The sequence below is a fragment of the Chrysemys picta genome, chromosome 13 (genome assembly GCF_011386835.1).
Source record: "Chrysemys picta bellii isolate R12L10 chromosome 13, ASM1138683v2, whole genome shotgun sequence".
Lineage (NCBI taxonomy): Eukaryota > Metazoa > Chordata > Testudines > Emydidae > Chrysemys > Chrysemys picta.
Window position 1 is genome coordinate 49,414,440 of NC_088803.1, and position 20,898 is coordinate 49,435,337.

At 40.6% G+C, this 20,898-nt stretch overlaps 1 protein-coding gene across 28 annotated transcripts in view; it reads left to right on the top strand.

Moving 5' to 3' along the window:
* The first annotated feature begins 732 nt into the window (after positions 1-732).
* The window catches only part of ARFGAP1 (ADP ribosylation factor GTPase activating protein 1), a 32,114-nt gene continuing 11,948 nt past the window's right edge, over positions 733-20,898 (top strand). For 7 of the 28 annotated variants that reach the window (XM_024099560.3, XM_065566166.1, XM_065566159.1 and 4 more), the window contains exons 1-10: positions 1,157-1,291; positions 2,702-2,903; positions 7,623-7,686; positions 8,830-8,939; positions 10,453-10,624; positions 11,854-11,954; positions 13,223-13,309; positions 14,157-14,253; positions 17,588-17,644; positions 19,869-19,901. In XM_024099560.3, the coding sequence (XP_023955328.1) occupies positions 7,627-7,686; positions 8,830-8,939; positions 10,453-10,624; positions 11,854-11,954; positions 13,223-13,309; positions 14,157-14,253; positions 17,588-17,644; positions 19,869-19,901 (717 nt within the window). In that variant the 5' untranslated portion in view covers positions 1,157-1,291; positions 2,702-2,903; positions 7,623-7,626. Of the gene's footprint in view, positions 812-1,141; positions 1,292-2,209; positions 2,357-2,701; positions 2,904-5,701; positions 5,836-7,622; positions 7,687-8,829; positions 8,940-10,452; positions 10,625-11,853; positions 11,955-13,222; positions 13,310-14,156; positions 14,254-17,587; positions 17,645-19,868; positions 19,902-20,898 lie in introns of those variants that run through there. The other 21 variants (XM_065566165.1, XM_065566158.1, XM_065566169.1 and 18 more) reach the window with 12 other exon arrangements.

The window sequence follows — 20,898 nt, forward strand, 5'->3', positions numbered from 1 at the left end:
GAAAAATGTTGCACAACAGTGCTCCCTCGAGGCTGCAAGCATAAAGTATTGAATATGCAACACAAGCCCTGTCGGACACACTGCAGAATCAATGCTGATACCAATCACTGGGCCCTATACCAATTACAGAAATAGTATGATGAATACTCTAATTAGATTCTCATTTAGTGTGTATATAATGGGAACCTCATTTCACATTAGTTCACGTTACCAGAAAATAATGGCACTTATTAGAAGAGGCCACTTTGTCCTTCACTGGAAGAGCAAATAGTACAGGTGGAATTTACTTTATGTTTCATTGCACACCTCCAATGTACACATATTCAGGGTCCATTATCTTCTCACTGATGTCAGGGAGGGGTTATGCATGTAGCCACCATTAATAGTCATGAGAGTTATTCTTGTTAATCTCCCATAGAACCATGGCAGGACAATAGACCGCTTATTAAGTAAGTACCAAGGCTGGAACAGGCATTGCCCTGAAAATGATCAGCATATTGTCTCTGTGGGTTTCAAACGTAAATGTTAAAGGACTGCTCTGAAGGGACTAAAGTCACCGATTAAAAAGAAATTAGAGATTGTGTAAATGTGCTCTCAACACAAATCAATGTATCACAAATCACCCTTACAAATCAATGCCAGCTGCTTTGATCATATCATCAGCTAGGTCATCACCTCTCGAGAGGATTTTGGGGTAGCCATTTATGGAAATCACCTTCACAGCTCAAGTAAAATACATGGTGTCAATTCAGACTATTCGCTACTGGACCCAATTCCCCCCCAGGGGCCTGATCCTGCAATCCTGTCTCCGGTGAGTTCTCCTAGTCAGGCGGGGAGGAGTCCCACCGACTTCAGACCGAGTGCCAGAACGGGGCCCATTAGCCTGGACACTACCCCAGTGAGGTCGGTCCCTGTGTCTCCCTGTCCCTCCCGGGGGGTCTCTTTGGGCATCTGTGTGTGTTTGTGTGAGTCCCGCTCGGATCCTCTCTGTCTGTCTGTCCGGCCAGCAATGTCTGTCTGGGTCTTTCTCCCTCCTTTGTCTGGGTCCCTGTCTGGGCGTGTCTCCCCCTCTCCCTCCCGCCTGCCTCCCTCTGGGGCCCGCCCCCTCCCATCCCCATCCCCATCCCCATCCCCACCCCCACCTCTCGCCGGCCGGGCCCGAGGGGGTTAACCTTACCCCTTACCCAGCATGCTTTGCAAAGCTGCAACGTAGCCGGGGCCGGCGGCGGCTGCGCGCTGAGGAGCCGGGGAGAGCGAAAGCCGAAGCCGGGGCTGCCCGCTGCCGCAGGAGGTACAGAGCCGGCCCCGGGTGCAGGGACCGCCGGCCCCGGGAGGGGCGGCCGAGCTCCAGCCCCGCCCGGCGTCCCCGGCCTCCCCTCAGACTCCCCTTCGCCCCGGCCGCCCATCCCACCTCTCCCCGCCCTCGGGGCTCCTTGGCCCGGGCCCGCTTTCAACCCGATCCCGGCCCCCCCCTCCCGGCCCTGGCCGGCCTACCTTCCTCCTCCTACCCCCGGTCCCCCTCGGCCCTGGTCTCGCCCCCCCCCCCCGACCCCCGTAGCCGCCCCCCCGTCCCTGGCCTACCTCCCTCCTCTTACTCCCGGCCCCCCTCGGCCCTGGCCTCAGCCCCCCCCCCCGTAGCCGCCCCCTCCCGGCCCTGGCCTATCTCCCTCCTCCTGCCCTGGCCTCAGGCCCCCCCTGACCCCCGTAGCCGCCCCCCCCCCGTTCCTGGCCTCGGCCCCCCCCGACCCCCGTAGCCCGCCCCTCTCGGCCCTGGCCTCAACCCCCTTCCCCCCGTCCGGGAGGGTTCTGCGGGAAGCTCGTTGCAAACCCCCCCCCCCGGACCCCCCTGGTCCGGGGACGCGGGGAGCCAGAGGCAAGCCCCGGGCTTGAGGTCCTGCCCCTGGGTGTCTCTAGCTGCGGCTGTGACAGCGCCTTGCCAGCCAGTGTTACTGCTGCTGGGTCGTGTCCCTTGGCCGGGACAAGCCTTGCAGATGGTAGCCCCCTTCCATCCATCCATCCGTGCAGAGCGGGCCCCAGATCAGCCACACTCTGGGTAGAGTGCAGCCTTTTCCCCAGTGGTATTGATGGCTTGTGCTTTAAAGGCAGAAAGGAAAACTGCTTCAAATGACTGTCCACTGTATCTGTTTTTAAGAGCACCGCTCTTCTGTCTCTCTCTCCCCCATTCCCCCCCATAAATCTTCTAGCGAGGAGAAGCCTCCATCCTCATTAGGAATCTGGCCATGTTCTGAAACAGTCTTCAAGAAATGAGCCTGGATCTGAGAATCTCGGTTTACAGGCTTCACTGGGATGTGGATTCAGAATCTCTTCCGCCTTCTCACTTTGAGCTTAGTTTCAGGTAAAATGGTTGTGCTGGTCAGTGTGGAAAAGCATCTAACTTGAAAAAATGGCTTGAGAATGTTTGTCCAACAATTAAACCATTTTAAAAAGTTATGCCCCGCAGACTGATACCACCATTTTACCGAAGAGATCTTTAATCCCAATGAAGTCTGTAAACTAAGATATCTGGAACCTATCCCATCACATGGTTTGCTTTTTATATATAGTTTCTGAGTTTCAACCCTGTGATTAGTCCACCCTGTCAGAGTTTCAAAGTCCTACTGTAGCTGTTTTAAACACTGAACATTATAATTGTACTTTTAAATAAGGTACTGCTACTACCGCTTCATTTATTTGCTTTTAGGAAAACAAAAGGATGATTACTAGATGGTTTGGGTAAATAAGACAATAAGCATGATTCTTCAGTGCTAAGGCAGTCAGCATGGGTGACGTCCTGGTTTGTGGAATCAATCATTGCTGTAGGAAATGCACAGAGTACATTTTTACTCTCCAGTGTGGAAGCAGATGACTTGAATATTCAAGACCAGGAAACAAAACATTCCAGGGTACTTAATATACTGATCCATTGAAAACTTGCTTGCTGTAGAATGTTAGCTGGCACATTTAGTCTAAAATTTCATAGTTAATTTGTATGTATGTGTGTTTGTCTGACTTATGTATTTATGGTAAACTCTCTTTTCCATTCAATATTTAATCTTTTCCTCCATAATATTGGAGGGAATACTTTAGAGTTACATTCCTCAAAGAAAACTTATTATCACAAGATAAATGTTACTTTTCTTTATAATTTGTTTTTTGCCTTTTCTGTATTTATAATTTGTAGAAAATCAGGAAAACATTGTTTAGTGTACTGAAGAATAGAGGCAGTAGTGATTAGGTGACTGCACAGAGGTTCAGTAATTCAGTTATACTGTAATTTAAAGTGTTCCGTGTCCACAATGCAGGTTCAAGGAGCACAACTTCCAAACAAAATTACAAATTCCAATTGTTCTTGCCAGTTCCTCAACTGAATTTCGGAAGATGACTAATATCTGTAAATGTGTGTGTAAAACTGTGAATTCTTAGAGTATTACTGTGGTTGTGGCTTAACTCCTAGACTACATCAGAAGCCCGTTTATCTAATCTAATAGGGACCCGGGGCCAGATAAGATCATCAAAAATCCGGATAAACCGGAGAATGGGAAAGTGCAATGATACAACGCCATCTAGCAGCCACAGGAGATATTGCCCCCGTCTGGACCTCTGTGCTCTGGTTGTCCGTACAAAGAGTTGGATAATGGAGGGTTGGATAAACAGGGTTATACTGTATTTCTAGGTTGACTTTAATGACTATGTGATGCTTGGAACAGATGAACCCATAATTGAATCACATTCACATAGAAAATAAACATTGGGGGACTAGATGACTAGGGATTTAGAGGACTTCTAGTAAAGAATACTGGAGAGAGACATAGTCTGAGCATAAAACTGGGAGCCAGGGACTTCTGAATTCTAATCCTGGTTCAATACGTCTCTTGTTAGCCCTGAGTAATTCACTTAACCTCTCTCTGCCTCCCTTTCCCTGTCTGTACAATGGGTATTCTTGTCTACTTCACAGAGGTGCTATGAAATTTCATGACTTCCGTAGCACTGTAAAGTTGCTATGATTATGGGAGTCACAACTTTACAACTACCCCTGCAATGCTTTCTCTTGAGTAATGGAATCCCACTCTATAGCTAAGTCATCTGAATCAGGAACTTAAGTTCCTTCTGCACTTGGGTCCTCTGCATTTTGCCAGCTGGGTGGAGCATTGTGGGGAGGGGGAGAGCAGCTTTGCAGACTGACTTTGGTTTTTCAACCTCCCACATCAAGCAGTGCTGATGAGCTCCATTGGTGGGGGCGGTAGGGAGAGGAGAGCAGAAGCAAAGTGTGTTGAGCAAGGCAGTCAGATCTCTCCCTCCTTAACCAGTGCAAGTCTAGGCCAAAAGACTTGCTTCAGACTCTTCCTCCTCCACCAGAACCACAGTGCATCTTGGCCAGAGGAGGAGCCTAACTTCCGGAGTGGGGCATCTGTTTAGATCTCTGGCCAATAAGGCTAGAAGGTTTTCTGATTGGAGCAGACAGCCCCCATTTCTTTTCCCACTATTCTGAATGAAAACCTGCTCTAGATTTCTAGATGAGGGAGAAGTAATGATATGGGACATTCAAAGGAGGGCAGGCAAATAACACCAGAGAGAGACTACATCACATACCTATGCACCATTCTGCAAATTTAAAAAAACAACCCTTTAAAAGTGGAGGGAGAGTTGAAAGAGAATAGAAGAAAATTATGTAACTAAATATATTCCCCACCCTCATTATCTACCAACAAATTACCACTGTTAATTAGAGTAATATCTTAAATTCAGAAATAAAACACCTAAAACATTTTAATCTCTTCTTCAAACTAGACAGGGAGTGTGTGTATATGGAAGGAGGGAGATTCCCCCCCCCCCTTTCCCGCTAATGACAAAAGAGAAAATGAAGCCCTGTACATCAGATCCATAGAAGCTTATTTGCTGCAGTTTCTGACTAGATTATGATCATAAATATATATCAGTATATTTCCTTCTTCAATGGATGTGAGCAAGGTACATAAGGGATGCTTTAGTTTCAGAATCCCATTGAAGAAATAGTACAGTTAATCAGAAAAAAGATTAGTTATTCTTTTTTCATTATACAAGACACAAAAGCTGTTTCTGTCCTGATTAATGAACCAAAAACAACAATAAAAATCCAATAAATTTAAGTTTGAGTCAGGGCAGCTGAAATATTATGCTTCATCAAGCATTAATTACAATGTAACCTAATAACACTCTTATATTTTTAAACAGAAAAACCTGTAGAGTTGGTAATCTTTCTTGGCTCAGTAAAGAATAACTGATGATGATCTGATTAATGATTAAAAAAAGAACAAATGCTAGATGAGTGTAAGTTTAAAAACAGAAGATTGTCCTCCAAATGGCATGAAAATAAACACCGCTATACAAACGTTACATCCTTTACTGTATTATTTTCAATGGCCATGAGTTAAAAGGAATGCCTAATATAGATTGAAATCCTGCCAAGATATAAATAACCTCTTCTTTCAACAACGATAATGTGTAGCTGCAATTTTGTATTTATTTTTTCATGAATTACACTGAAATAGCTGGTATTTGGATACCAGCCCTTAGCCTTGTACAGCTTCGCTGTACCACTGCATATTAGTGCTATAATTCACAGGAACGGTGGTCCAGGTTAGTGTTTACTGTAAACCTGAATGGCAGTGAGGACACAAATTAAAGATTTAAGGGATTTTTTTTTTTTTTTTTTTTTTTACAGGGGGAAAACACAATGTAAAGGTTGGAAATTGGTGTGACTTTCTCCAATTGTGGACATGTCTGTGTTTTGGAATGGCACTTAGCACTTAACACTTTAAAATGTCAATGACTATGTTGTGAATATTAACTTCCTCAGTAAGTTGGTGAATTGAGTAAATTGTATTCTTCTCATTTTACAGAAGAAGAGAAAAGGATTTAGCTATTTGCTTAAAGGCACACGCTGAGTGAGAGTAAAAAATTTAATTAGAGCTGCCTCAGGCCTGTGTGTAGTCCACTAAACCACACTTCTCAAAAACAGTAATATGGAAGTGTCAGAGATGGCTGAAGCAATCCCCTTTCCTTTTCAAAGACCTTCAAATTTGAAAAGAAGTCTTTGATTTTTTTTTTTTTTTTAATAGGTTCAGACATTGACCCATTCTTTTCTGCTTTTTTCCTAGTCCCTCTTGTATTCTGAATGTAGTGCTCTGCATTGCTCCTAGGTCAGCCTGGTATTTCTGTGTCTATTTCTTAGGCCTTGGCTACACTTACCGGCAAGTTCGACGGCTGGAAATCGAACTTCTGGGTTCGACTTATCGCGTCTAGTCTGGACGCGATAAGTCGAACCCGGAAGTGCTCGCCGTCGACTGCGGTACTCCAGCTCGCCGAGAGGAGTACCGCGGAGTCGACGGGGGAGCCTGCCTGCCGAGTGTGGACCAAGGTAAGTTTGAACTAATTCGAAATAAGGTACTTCGAACTTCAGCTACGTTATTCACGTAGCTGAAGTTGCGTACCTTAGTTCGAATTAGGGGGGGTAGTGTAGACCAAGCCTTAGTGAATTTTGAATGTTCAAATGACTTTTTTGGTAGGGAAAAGGTTGGGGTGTGAAGGACAAGGAAAAAAGAGGTGGTAGTGTTTAAAATAAGCAAAATAAATACCCTACAGCCCTATTTATTCTAAGCTTTGAATAATTCTCTTATCTAAATTGTAATGTTATATTTCACCCTACGTCCTAAGCAACTAAATTTTATGTATGTTGCAGTCTCACTTATGAGAATGTGTTTAATGTCTGTCAGTGCTTCAGATAAATGTACTACATATAAATCCAAGTTCCTTGCTGAATGTATATCATAAAATCTGTAGTGTAACTTCGCTTCATGCACTTTAGCAGCTGTTCCTTTTCATGCCACTTGCAAATTGTCAAGTCTATAGTACAGTATTGCAGACCTGATCGGAGCTTAAAATATATTTCACATAAAAACTTACAATAGTCAAGATGTATTTCTTAAAAATCTAACTTTTAAAGGGAAACTGTCAACCTTTTTCAAAATTATTTTTTCATAAAAAGCAAGTTTCTTATAGAGCACCATTTAAATAGCATGTACCGAATTTTTAAATTTACATTTTTTAACGTTTCTGCTCCTTTGCTGGGAAACGGATTAGGGTTTATAAGGGTCTTTAAGCAGGGGGAGTGGGTGGGTTTGAGAGCAACATCATCAAAAGTGTTTTGAGTTGCCTCTACTGCCTCCCACTACATTTTTATGTGTCTGCCTGCCTATTACTGTGTACCTCTTCAAGTTTTGGATCTGCTGCTGTTAGCCATGTTCTTGTAGAGCTATGGAAGAGCAGGCACCTGAGCCCCCTGCAGCTCTTCATTAGGGATATCCCATTGATACATTAAATAGCAATTGTAACTGACTATGCAAAGTGCCAAATGCACACAGTAAACTGAAAAATACATAGTTTTCCTTTAATCTGTTATATTAATCATAAGTGTTTCTTGTAACAAGGAACAAATACACAATTGACTGTGCCTCTTCAAAAATGTTAAGTTGTAAACTCTTTGCTGCAGGGATAGTCTTTGCATCTTGTACAAGTGTTGAGTATTTGATCAGCACTTAATATGTTGTTTTAAAGTCTTTAAAATTGTTTTTCCTCCATTATAGAAACATGGCAAGTCCAAGAACAAGGAAAGTTCTTAAAGAAATCAGAGTGCAAGATGAGAACAATGTAAGAAAGTCTCTCTATATTTATATATATTGTTTGAAGCATTTAATTAAGCAGCAACAAATACTTTTCAGCCCATTTCAGACAATTGAATTTGTTCTCTGGAGATATTTTATTAATGGTATTAGCATAGCCAATAAATTTTATGGTACAGATGTGGATATGTATATACTTTCATTAAACTGTATTACAATAAGATTGATAAATTGTCAAGTATTGGGCATAATTCCTTTGAGCGGTTCTAGTGATTCAGTAAACCACTGATGGTTTGTCAGCCAAACCCTCAGAATTTTGTTTTTGGACATTGTTGTATATTTTAAGAATAGCAACTTTCTATTTAAAGTGTTTTATGTTTATACTCTAATTATCCAAACAAAATAATCTTGTCACTGTGCTCCATATTTATGGTAATCTGCCTATGAAGTCCTCCTATACACCCTAGGGATTTGTAATGATATTTGAAACTCTTAATCAGTTGCCCCCACATGACATGATGACAGACTATATTTAGAATCCCTGCTATAGAATAACAGAAGCTGCCCAGTACACAAGTGTGTTTATTTTTTAAAAAAACTGCCTGCCTGGATTGGTGCTAGAACCATGCTAGTTGCAATTATGTTTGTGACTGGCTGTCAGATGGTCAGATCACAGGACTGAATTGATGTTCCTAACCCTTTCTCCATAACATAGAACTAATTCCACCTAAGTTATTCTTTACCTGTTGGACTGTTTTCTCCCGCTCAAAACAATCTTAAAAAAGCATAAATTTTGATTGTGTATGTTTTGTTCTTTATGGACATGTGAAACAGTTATTTCATAATATATTTATATGGTGCCCTGAGGGTAGAGTGTTTAATTCAGTCTTTCTAGAGATAGAAACATCAGTTTAGCTTGTATTTCTATAGTCTGAGTCAGTTAACATGAATGGTTCTGCCTCTAAAACATTAAACCCTCAAGGCTCTTTCTAAATGACTACGTAATGGAACTTATGTACACAAGGAAGAAGTCTTTAAACACTAATGACTCCTAAATCTGAATTTATTTGCTGCAAGTAGCTTTTTTATGATTTTCTGTGTCTGTACTTTGAAAGTTTTACCCGGAGCAAATGATGACTGAGAGTTATGGACAATATTTTTTCTCTTCTAGGTCTGTTTTGAGTGTGGTGCATTTAACCCCCAATGGGTGAGCGTGACTTATGGAATCTGGATCTGTCTGGAATGCTCAGGAAAACACAGAGGCTTGGGAGTTCACCTCAGGTCAGTCTTGGGAACAAACATAGACCAGATGATTTACAATTTTCTCTTCAGGGGAAAAAAATGGAAGTCATTGCAAGGCGTATTTTTTTGGATATAGCTATGGAGATTCAAGTTTGCCATGCTTCAGCAGAACAGCAAATCTAGAATTTTGCAAATCAGACTATGACGTATTGCTAATCCACTGTGGAATCTAGAAACCAAAAATGAGTTAGTAGTGTAAGTACACACATGATTAAGTTAGGTTACCTCAGTATGTTACCTGGCCATGAACCAAATGTAATGTTATAGAGAGAGATAGGAGATCTTTAGTCCTATCAGTTGTTCATGTTGTATCCTATTTTAAATCTGTCTATTCTTGTAGGCTAAAGATCTCTAGTGGTACCAGGTATTTTTAAAATTGAACTAAGACAATCGTAATACTACTATAAAGCATGTATGTAGTGCTATAAATGTACCCAGTGCATTACAGAACATAGAATGTATGTTGTTTATAGAGGTTCCTGTCGAGTACACAAAGTGCTGCATATTCTTCTAAAATGAGCCAATGAACAAACAACCTCTCCCCCTTCCAACACACATGCATGTGTATGGTCCTGGGTCTAAATCTAACACAGAGAGGCAGAATACAGAACAATTATTCAGATAAAGGAGGGCAAGGAGAATTCAGGAATGCGAACACTAATCCCAGGGGGACACTTAGAAGTGTTTTTTGAAGGATGATTTGAAGGTGAGTAGGGAGTCGAGAGTGTTCAGTGAATAAGAAGTGGAAATTATTCCAACTGCTACATGAAAGAAGGAATGAAGCACAGAGACTAAAGGAGATGTGAGGAGGGTAAGGACCAAGAGAGGATAGGAGGAAATGAGCATAGAGATGTAGATGGAGCAAAGTTTTGTAGGGCCTTGATGAAGAAGAGATCTCCTTTACCTTTTCTTTGATGGAATATTTAAGCATTAATTATAGGGGCCTATTTGTTTTTCATGTGGAATAATGAGCAGCAGCAATAATTTATGGCCCAAAGCAAAGCTGAGGGACACTAATCTGTCATAAATGCCCTTGGATGTGGTTATTTTAGATAGAAGACAGGCAACTTGTTGAGTACCTGAAGTTCATTCTAAGTGCACTCCTGAGGGATGAGTGGTACTAAAGAGTAGCAAACAGTTTGGAAAATGTCTGGAAAATATTTTCTGTTAAGTGATTTTGATAGGCAATTCAGAATTTGGGTTGGGATACCTACATTTTGTTTCATTTGCGCAGACGGTTTCTCTTTTTTAAGTGGAACTCACTGTTCAATTTTTTTTTCAACAGGCTTTTTTGCTATAGTGCTTTGCTTCCTGCCCGGCAGGGAGGAAATCTCAGTAAAAGTGCAACCGCTAGCAGTGGAATTTCTAAAGGCTTAATTTTTGGTATAGCTGCCAATGAGATGTTTTAATTTTGTTTTATGTTATATTATAATATAGGGATTATAGTAATAAATAAAAAGTGAGGTGTTTCCTCTCTAATTCTGATTTCCAGCTTTGTGCGCTCTGTCACTATGGACAAGTGGAAGGACATTGAGTTGGAGAAGATGAAGACTGGTGGTAATGGCAAATTTCGAGAATTTCTGGAGTCTCAGGAGGATTATGATCCCTGCTGGTCAATGCAGGAGAAATACAACAGCAAAGCCGCAGCTCTCTTTAGAGATAAGGTAAACACAGATGAATAATAACTTGTGCATCCTTAATGCTTCCCATTTGAAAATCTCAAAGCACCTGACAAACACTTATTAAATCTTGCAACATCTTTGTAAAAACTTGTGGCAGTTCCTGAGAGAGGATAAGACTTGCAGTTCTGTAATCTGCAAAATTTTCATTAATGGCCTTGTTTTTTGTTTGGCCATGGTCGCCAGATTATCAATGGTGTAATTGGTTGTAGCTCAGTTGAAGGTAATGGATCTATGCCAGTTTACACCAGCGGAGAGTCAGCTTGTTATTGCATCAGACTATTTTACACAAAAGGGCCCAATTAATTGCCAGCACTTCTTTTTTGGCGGATGCAAAATGGCAGATTACTCTGCCAAGAGCAAGTGGGACCATAAAGAGCAGCAAAATCCATGCCTGCACTGGAAATGTCATTCCAAAAGGAGGCTTTGTGCAATCTCTCAAAATAAAACCCCTCAGAATTCAAATATGCACCTGGAAATTGCAGAGACTTGAACACACAGGGGTTGTACATTTATGCTGGCCTGCACCACTAAGTTGAGAAACTGCGTTCTACGTGGCTGGAGCTCTTACACAGTTTTGAAATTGGTTTGCCAGCAGAGGTGTAGTTGTGCCACTTATGAATTGCTGGTCTGGGACACTCTGCAGCTAGAAGAGCGAACATCTCAATAGCTTAACATTGCCTAGTTTCTCATACTGTAGTTCTTAGATCTTTACTATTTGGGGGAGTTGGGATGGACAGGTCTCTAGCAGGACAGGGAAGAAGAGGGTAAATTGGGCCAGTTTGGAAGCTAAGGTGAAGAGAACACGAGGGAGAACTTGGGAGGAAACAGCTGAGGGAAAGTCCAGGAAAAATTGTAGGAAAATCTCTGAATGGACCAAGTCCTGCTTTGTCTGCCTCTGCAGCTGCTCTCATTGGCTGGTTGGTTCCTCCCAGCAGTTTTTTCCCAAGATCATCTGAGAAGGAGTCACCACCTGAATGCTACTCTCCCCACAATGAAGGAGGTCTTCCTTGCACAGCTCTGGAGCTGGGAGGAGGAGCAGCATCAGCTAAACACCATTTTACCCTCTGTCCCATGCAGTAGTCCCTACTTTGCCTGCTTCTGCAACTGCTCCAACTGACTGTTGACACTCTATTGAAGGTTATTTCTACATTTTCATTTTACTTGAAAATTAGGACCTTACCATGTTCTTAACACTTTTTCCCCCTCTTTAGGTGGCTACTTTAGCTGAGGGCAAGGAATGGTCTCTTGAAACTTCTCCTGCCAGAAACTGGACTCCACCTCAGCCCAAGATGGCCCTGTCTTCATCTCATCGGTATGTATTCTAGTTATCCAATTCTCATACAGTTTGATCTCGCTATCAAGCATGACAGTTGAATGTCAGCTGTTCTTATTCTGCTGACAGACTATTTGTCTCCACTGGCAGCACTCTTTGCTAGAGATGAGATGCCTAAGGTAGAAGTACTTTCATTTCCATGATCGGGTTAATGTTTTTTACCCTCCTATTTCTTTGGAAGCTGTGTCTGAGAAAACAGATGACAAAGACATTTTGTAATTGGGGAACTATTATCTGCCTCAGATTTGGTTTCCTAGATATTTACCATTTTACTACTATTACCATGTTTCAGCTTCAGTCTTCCGGGTTGACATTTTAATGTCCAGCCATAGCTCAGCAGCTAACTTAGTGAAGTTGCTCTTCTCTGACTTTGGACAGGAAGCGATGGCATGTTTGTTTGATCACCCTGTCCTCCCCACTGAATCTTTTTCTTGTATATCTTTTAGCTAAGAATTTGGGCAAGCTTCGGGGACTTTGCCCTATAGCAGTGGTATCTAAACTTTCTTCAGTGTGGACCACATCTTAATACAGATTGTAATTGTACTAGCTACAGTCCCTCCACTTGTGCTTGCATAATTTCCCAATTGGCTACTACAGTATTTCCTTACATTCAAAATAGGAAAGCCTTTAGTGCATTGTAGCTGTCCAGAATACAGCAAATATCTTGCCTATTTTTGCTTTTTCCTTCTGTCCTGTCCTTTCTCTTCCCTTTCTTCCCTGAATACACTTCACTGTGGCTGCATGAACCATCTCCCCTCTCAGTCGTGGTCAAACACCTGGTCCCCTCTTCCACCTTCACCCCTAATAGCCCTCTCCCTTTCATGGCTGTCAGCTCTATTCTAGCTGGTGGCTCCAGTCCCTGAAGGTATCTGTGTTTCTCTTTCTCTGATGTTTTTGGATCCCTGGTAGAAGCATAGCTTGCTTTCAGGTGCTTCTGGTTCTTCTTGGCAATAAAGAGCCAGGATTACCTGTACAAGGAACTAGAAACAAGGAGAACCAGCAACTTGTGATTAGCAAGATCTATAATAACCACCAAGTGCTAGCAAACTGAAAATGATCTAAAGACCATTGTTTGTGGACTTGTTTACAGCTTTCTTTCTCCATGAGTTAAAAGATACTCAGATGCTCTCACCTGATGGATGTAAAATTCTGATCTGTCTTCGGCACAAGCTTCTGTGATGAGCAAAGTCATTTGTTTGTTTATGCTTCATGTACTTTAACTTTCTAAAAATCTTTCATTTGATTAGATCTGCTGGACCATCCCAGAATGCAGCTGGTTCTTCTGACAAAGCTTTTGAAGACTGGTTAAACGATGATTTCAGCTCCTATCAAGGGTAAAGTTATTTGACTTGCAAGTAATGTTTATTAAATTAGACACTTCTATATCAACCATTGTGTGTCATAGCCCTTCAGAATACCCTAGACTAAGGCCTTATTATTTTCTGTCAGTTTACATATGGCTCTGTTAATCCATTGGGCCATACCAGACTATGGTCACATCCTCACTGGGTGTAAAATAAGTGATAATACATGACAAAGGATTGGGTATAAAAGCATTAAAAAGGGCCTTTTCTTTCCTATGTATCAAGAGAAGGTTTGATGTGCAGTGAAGCTGAGGCTTGTGAGTCAAATATAGACAGTAGCTTTATCACTATGGTGGCCTCCTGGTCTATGAAGCTTTCAGGTTCAATTGCCTAGAGCAAAGTGTGTGAAACTCAGGTATTTAATAACGCTACCACTAGGTTCTTCAATTAATGCAGTGAGTTGTATGCAAAAAGAAACCACAGCTCTGAAGTAACTAACTGATTTATTATACCACAGGAGAAGCTTTACTGAGATGATAAAATCTGCAAGGAGGCTTTCTTGTCTGCAGTGCACATTCACTAGCTTTACATAATTGTGTAGTGGTGTTCTTACATGTTAGAAACAAGGTGCAGAAGTAGAGCTGTATGAGGGAGTCAAGCACGCAGTTTATCTGCACTGCTGATGCAAATTCTACCAATCCTTTACTTCCAGGTGTATGGAAATCTTTAACACAAAGAAACAAAAATTCAGTTGTATCTTATATTTGTATTTATACTTGTACTTATATTACAATATACTTGTATTTATATTTTCGGTCTGATAGTTTTAATGAAATCCATAATAATTACAATTGTTTTCTGATGGTGTGTGATTTAGTGGCCAAGAGAATCGCTATGTGGGATTTGGGAACACAGTCAACCCTCCGAAAAAGGATGACGACTTCCTCAATAATGCCATGTCTTCGCTATACTCGGTAAGGAGATGCTTTCTGTGACTGTTAGCAGTATGTTCCTGTATGTGTAGCCCAGATTATGGAAATATGAATAGAGAGAAAATTAATAGCTGTAACTGGGAAATATGCAATGCATGTGCATTTGAGGAACATTGTTTATTTCTGTTGTTGACACTTATGTGTCTTCTCAAAGCAATCTGATCAAAAGTCCTGACTCCGCCAACACATTAAGCCTAAAATGCTGGTCAAAAAACAGGTGGAGGCAGTCCTAACAGGATTCCAAACGTGAACTTCTTAACGCTAAAAGAATTGACCTCTTTACTATTGGAAAGGAATGTGCAACTACAAGTAGCAAACTGTTTACCAGGGCCAAGAGATGTCCTAGTGATGGGCAATGGGAGTATAAATAGACAGTTTGGTGATACCTGATGTAAGGAAAAATGTGGGGAGATTTGGATTTTGCTTTAGGGATTGCTCATATTTGTAAGAGTATATAGTATTCTTATTTCCTTTCCCTCCAACACTCTCTTGTTGTCAGTCTCCACTCAGCCACAGAAGTATAGAAGTCAAATACCATTGCAAATGGTTACTTTCAGCATTAGGAACACGCAAAAGTCAGTTTGCTCAGATCTTATTTGTATTTCATGGAACTCCTAGATGGGTTACGTCTTTAAGTGAAACCAACAAACCTCCTTGCCCCATTCCCTGTGGCTGCTTTTTTGTGCTCCTAGTTTCTTCTCTGTTACCTGATGCTCCCATCAGAGATAATTCTAGCAGGTCTGGAAGGTTTCCTTGGGTCTGCAGCTCTCCTATTTGACACATGCCTAGGTGTTTTGCTTCTTAGAGTTTATTGCATGGTCTATGCAAGATTTAATTACAGCACCATGACCTAGTGTAGAGGCATTCAGACTTACTTTTCCATTCATCTGTACACCATCCTTCAAATACAGTTTTGTACTTTTCAAATATGGGGAAGGAATGGAGTAGAAGTTCTATATGGCACAGAACCATAAAGAAGGGTGGGGGGTCATGGGAAAAGCTGTTCACAGATGGGTGAAAAAATGTTTAGTATTCACATTATATATCAAATTCTATAAATGGCACAATTCACAAGCACCTGTATTATGTATCTCTCAGGTTTTTTTATAGTAAAATACTGCCGTACCATCTAAATCAGTGGTTCTCAACCAGTGGTACGCATACCCCTGGGCGTACGTAGAGGTCTTCCAGGGGGTACATCAACACATCTAGATATTTGCCTAGTTTTACAACAAGCTACATAAAAAGCACTAGGTAAGTCAGTACAAACTAAAATTTTTCATACAGACACTGACTTGTTTATACTGCTCTATATACTATATACTGAAATGTCAGTACAATATTTATATTCCAATTGATTTATAATTATGTGGTAAAAATGAGAAAGTCAGCAATTTTTCAGTAATAGTGTGGTGTGACACGTCTGTATTTTTCTGTCTGATTTTTGTAAGCAAGGAGTTAAGTGAGGTGAAACTTGGGGGTACGCAAGACAAATCAGACTCCTGAAAGGGATACAGTAGTCTGGAAAGGTTGAGAGCCACTGATCTAAATCTTTGTCAGACATTATTCAAATGTGATCTGATTGAAACTAGTGATTAAAATGCCCTCTTGTGACTAAACACACAAACTGCAGCTTAAACATAAACACCTTTTGCAAAGCGATTGAAGTTTTTAATTTGCATGAATTCTCATCCGATCGAGGAAAACAATTTTCCTTATAATATATGAAAGGAATGAACCTAAAAAAATCAAATACACATGTAAGGCTTCTCCCTCCCTCCCCCCCGTTATTACTCATTAGATGGATAATTTGCTGTGTAGTTGATGCTGATTAGGCTGAGATCAGTTTAGGTTGTCTGTTTCCTGTGAGCCTACTTTTAACATCAGAATTACAAGAAATACCATCTTGCCGTTTGCCCATCAGCACCATCACTGTCATTCCATTTATCAGCATGAAACAAAGCAAGGTGAGACTACTAATGAAGGGACTTCACTGGAGTCTTTAAAGGGACTGTCGAGTATAGACCCTCCACCTTCTTTTATAGACTAGCTAAATTCAGTGGAAAGCATGATGAGCAAAGCACCCTGACCTTTTCTGGTATTATTTTCAGCTTTTCTGCAGAGATGCTCACAAGTGTCCATGTACCACTGGAATATCCATGCTTCAAAAGTGACATGCCAACTATATGGGGCAGTTTTAGGGTGTATCTGATCCATGCAGCTGCTGTTAAGCAGTACGGAAGTAGTGCAGCTCCATAGCTTAACAAATTTACTTGCAGGTGACCTGCAAAGGAAAAAAAACTGTGTCCCTTTATAATGTGTATAAAGCAGGCCTGAAAAGTATGCCAAAGCTTTTTTTCTGTTTGTTAGTTTGTTTTACATTAGAAATTCAAATCTTGTCGTCTTGTTTTTATTGAAAGATTCTGCAGGACTGGGTAACTAATAGTATTATATCACAAGTGTCAAGGAACTGGAAACTGAACAATTGAGAGAGGAAGAAAGTTTAATGAGAATGTTTAAAACTGTTCCCTTTTTCTTGGTAGCTCCTTATTAAATGCCTGACAAAAAACTGGGAGGAAAAAATCTTTATTATAGATTCCACACTATTACTAAGGGCTGAGAAAACTACTGATTGAGTTTCCTGAACTTGATGGAGCTCTCCAGGAAAAAAACAGGCAAAATAAGGCTTTATATTCCTGATATTTATAAGGCCAAAAAAACAACCAGAAGTTGTTTTAGGCTTTCTTATAAACAAGAAAAAAATCAATAATGGATCTGCATCTGCTGCTTATGAGCCCCTTAATCCTTTTTTTGTTTTGTTTGAATGCACTGGCTCTTGGCTCCCTTTTCAGCTTCTTCCAGGCTTATACCTGAGTTTCACTCTGCCCCTTGCCCTTTCCCCCAGATCTTAACTCTCATAAAACACAAACTAGTCTTGATGTGTCCTGTACTCATTCGGGCTCTACCAACGTTTTGTCTTCTGTTACTGTCATTGTGAAAATGTTTGTATTTAGAGAGAAACCAAAGCTTTATGAAGTTGTTTCTCCATTAGACTAACCCATGTTCAGGATTGTTCATGTTACAGTCATTATCATTAGGATTTGTAGTATAGGAATGCACAAGAGAACAAGGGAAATTCACCGCAGTATTTTTTTACAGTTCAGTGGAACTTCGCCACAAGCAAATCTGTCTCAATTAGTGGGCATCTCTTATGGCTACAGGACAGGATGTGCCACAGAATATATTGACTTTGTTTCACTATTACATGTTAAATTAAGCTTCCTTCTCCTCCTCCTCTATTTTTTTTTTTTTAAAGGGATGGAGCAGTTTTACAACTGGAGCAAGCAAGTTTGCCTCAGCAGCTAAAGAGGGTGTAAGTAAACAAGAAGCTATTTCAGTCTTATTGTTGCAGTGGTATAAGGATTCTGTTAGCTTGATTTGGCCTCTTCACAGGGATTTATCTTGAAATAAATAATAAATGCTCCATATTGTAAGCTGAACCCCTGACTTCTATGTCCTCCTTCTTCCTATATACATACACCTCTACCTCGATATAACGCGACCCGATATAACATGAATTTGAATATAGCGCGGTAAAGCAGTGCTCCAGGGGGGCGGGGTTGCGTACTCCGGCGGATCAAAGCAAGTTCGATATAACGTGGTTTCACCTATAATGCAATAAGATTTTTGGGCTCCCGAGGACAGCGTTATATCGGGGTAGAGGTGTGTATATATAATTTTAAAAAATGGAAATGTTTATGTACTAAGTATAAGCAAAGCTGTGCATGGTCTTCGGTACAGGTTTTTGTATGCAGATTTATATGCACAGTGCATAAGAAGCTATTCAGTTTTTTTAGTTCAGTTTCTAAAAACTACACTTGCTACTGCATCTACATTTACAATGAAGGGGAACATTACGGAGGCATAATCATGTTAGCAAGTGTGCTTATGTTCCATTCCTTTCCCTTTGAGCTCTAGCATACCTTTTTCCAGATGTTTGCATGCTGTTCTTTTGAACAAAAAAAGCTATATTCTATTGTGATTTTTGTTTTGCGGTGACGGGTTTGTGTTTTGTTCATCTTTCAGAATTATGGTGATGAGCAGTATACCATATATATAGATAGATAGTATTGCAGTATTACATTCTGAAATTAAAGCAGATAGAATGAAGTAGAACAAGGAAGAATTATTAGTTTGAGGACTGACAGACCCGTGGTTGAGAGCTAAAAATGTCTTAAGGCATTTGATCCGTCCTTGGGAGTCTCTGCCTTCTTTTGTGTGCATAATTTTCACTAATGGTAATGATTAAATCATGAGCTGTGATCCCTTTGACCTTGCACTCAACAGCCTGAATCAAAGGGTAGGAGTCCTTGTTGTCCCACACCATATCAAGTACCAGCCATGTGACCACCACCTTATAAACATGTTCCAGCCTTTTCTCCCCTTTCCCACCACTACAAGATCAAAGGGCCTAAATCCTGTCCTCACCCTCTCCCCATTGTCTCATGGGATCTCCATCTTCCAGCAGAGTTTCTCAGCTTTCAGCCACATTAAGTTGGCCACTGAAAGGGAAATAGCTGCTGGAGGTAGGTGCCTGACTAAGAGCCTCTAGAATCAAGCTACCAAAGCCTTATACATCCAAACTTTCAGACATCCCACCACAGAATTAAATGTAATTTACTATCTAGTGCCAACAACTCTTGACAAACCATCCCACCGCACAGTTTGTGCCATTCTCATCTGCTTTAGGCCTCTCATTCCTATGGATTCATGAGAATTTCATATTTTGGACATTGGTCCTACTTCCTGTATTTTCCACGTATTTATTTTTGGATATGCATACACCGCTTTGGTCAGGCATTTCTGTAAATAATTGGAGCACTGCACATAGATATCAAGAGAAGAATAATTAACATTTATTTACCATTCTTTGTTTAAAGGGGCTTTGTTTTCTGGGGCAATGGTGTGGACTAGCGCTGAGTCAAGCCAAGTTAATGTTTTCTGCAGAAATTTCGCACTGAGATGTACATTCTTGATTTGGTCAGTTGCTTTGTGTTTCAGTTTTTTAGTTCAGTAGATTTACTCTGAGCTATAAAGTCAGACTGATTTACTTAGAAAGCACATCAGGGAAAGATGGCGGTGAGGTGTCTAGAATTCTGAGTTCTGAGAGTGGAGTTTCTGGCAATACTAGGCTACTGTGTTTCCCCTGTCTTTATGCCCCCTTTTGGCAAATGGTTTTATATCTATGTCTTGGGGATTATATAAGTAGCTATCGACTTACAATTAGAGCTAGTCAATATTTTAAAATAAATGAGGGGAGAAACTTTTTTGTGAAAATGTTTTTAAAAAAAAATCCCAGTTTTTGTTTGCTTCTATAGACAGTTGATACCTTCATAGAAGGATGGACGGAGTGTACTTTCTTTAAAGCTAAACATGTTCTAAGAAATAGAGCATGAAATCCTGGATGCCATTGAAGTCAATATCAAAACTCCCATTGGTTTCAGCTGGGACCAGGATTTCACTCACCATGTCTATTTATTAGGGAGAAAAAGTCAAGTTGATCTAAACAAACAATTTTTTTTTTTTCCATTTTACAGGCTACCAAATTTGGATCTCAAGCAACTCAAAAGGTGATTAAAACAAGTAGCTCTGTGTCATTTACAGTAATCGGGCTTATTAGGAATCCGTACCAATTCTCTTTATATCAGTAGTACAAGATGTCTTGGATCTGGTCCTTATGAAACCATGGTGTGTATCCTCAGTGCTGCATATTTGCATCTGTATAATTATACGCTAGGATATTGTCTCTTAAAAACTACATATTAGGTTTTACTCCCACAGGGATTGTGACATTTTTACAGTACACATAAATAATGGGTGTAGTTTTATTTGCTATTGAAATTAAACTGTTTAATGAATGAATGGTTTGATGCCATACAATATTGTTATGATTGTGTTTTTGAGAAACTTAAGGATCTCCTTAAAATGTATGCTTCTAATTTTTGTGTGTGATCTGTAAGTAGGTGTTTTAATAGAATGCATGTGCTCATTCCATTGCATGAATTGAAAACAACAGCACATCGAATAATATTGTTGAATTAAGATGCTTGTGTTTAAACAGGCAACAATTTCAAATATACACATATTTTGTTTTTATACTAGGATTAAAGTGAGGACAGTCAGACCTGAATTGCCCACAGCTCTGACATAAACATGGTCTGTTTTTGTAGAACATTTTTGAAAATCCCAAGCTGGAAAGCAAAAATCTGGCTTTATTCCTTGAATTCCCCAAGGAATATGATTAATGTTATGTTTTGGGTTGGGAGAGGATTATCTATAGTACATGAAAGAGTCTTGCTCTTGAACTGTGATTCACGTATGTACAGCATTAGCCTGAGCTACATGGGACATGGTTCAAAACAGGGTTGGAAAATGCATGGGAAGGCGTGACGGTCAGCAGGGAGTTACAGCTGCTAGTATGTCATTGTCTCACATTATAGGCTAACATTATATGTTTTTGAAGGATTAACAAAGAAAACGTCGCTCAGAAGTACTTCAACTTGAACCCTAGCTAAAAGCCATGAGAGATTTATTGCTTGGCTTGAATGAGAAAAGTTTAGTATTATG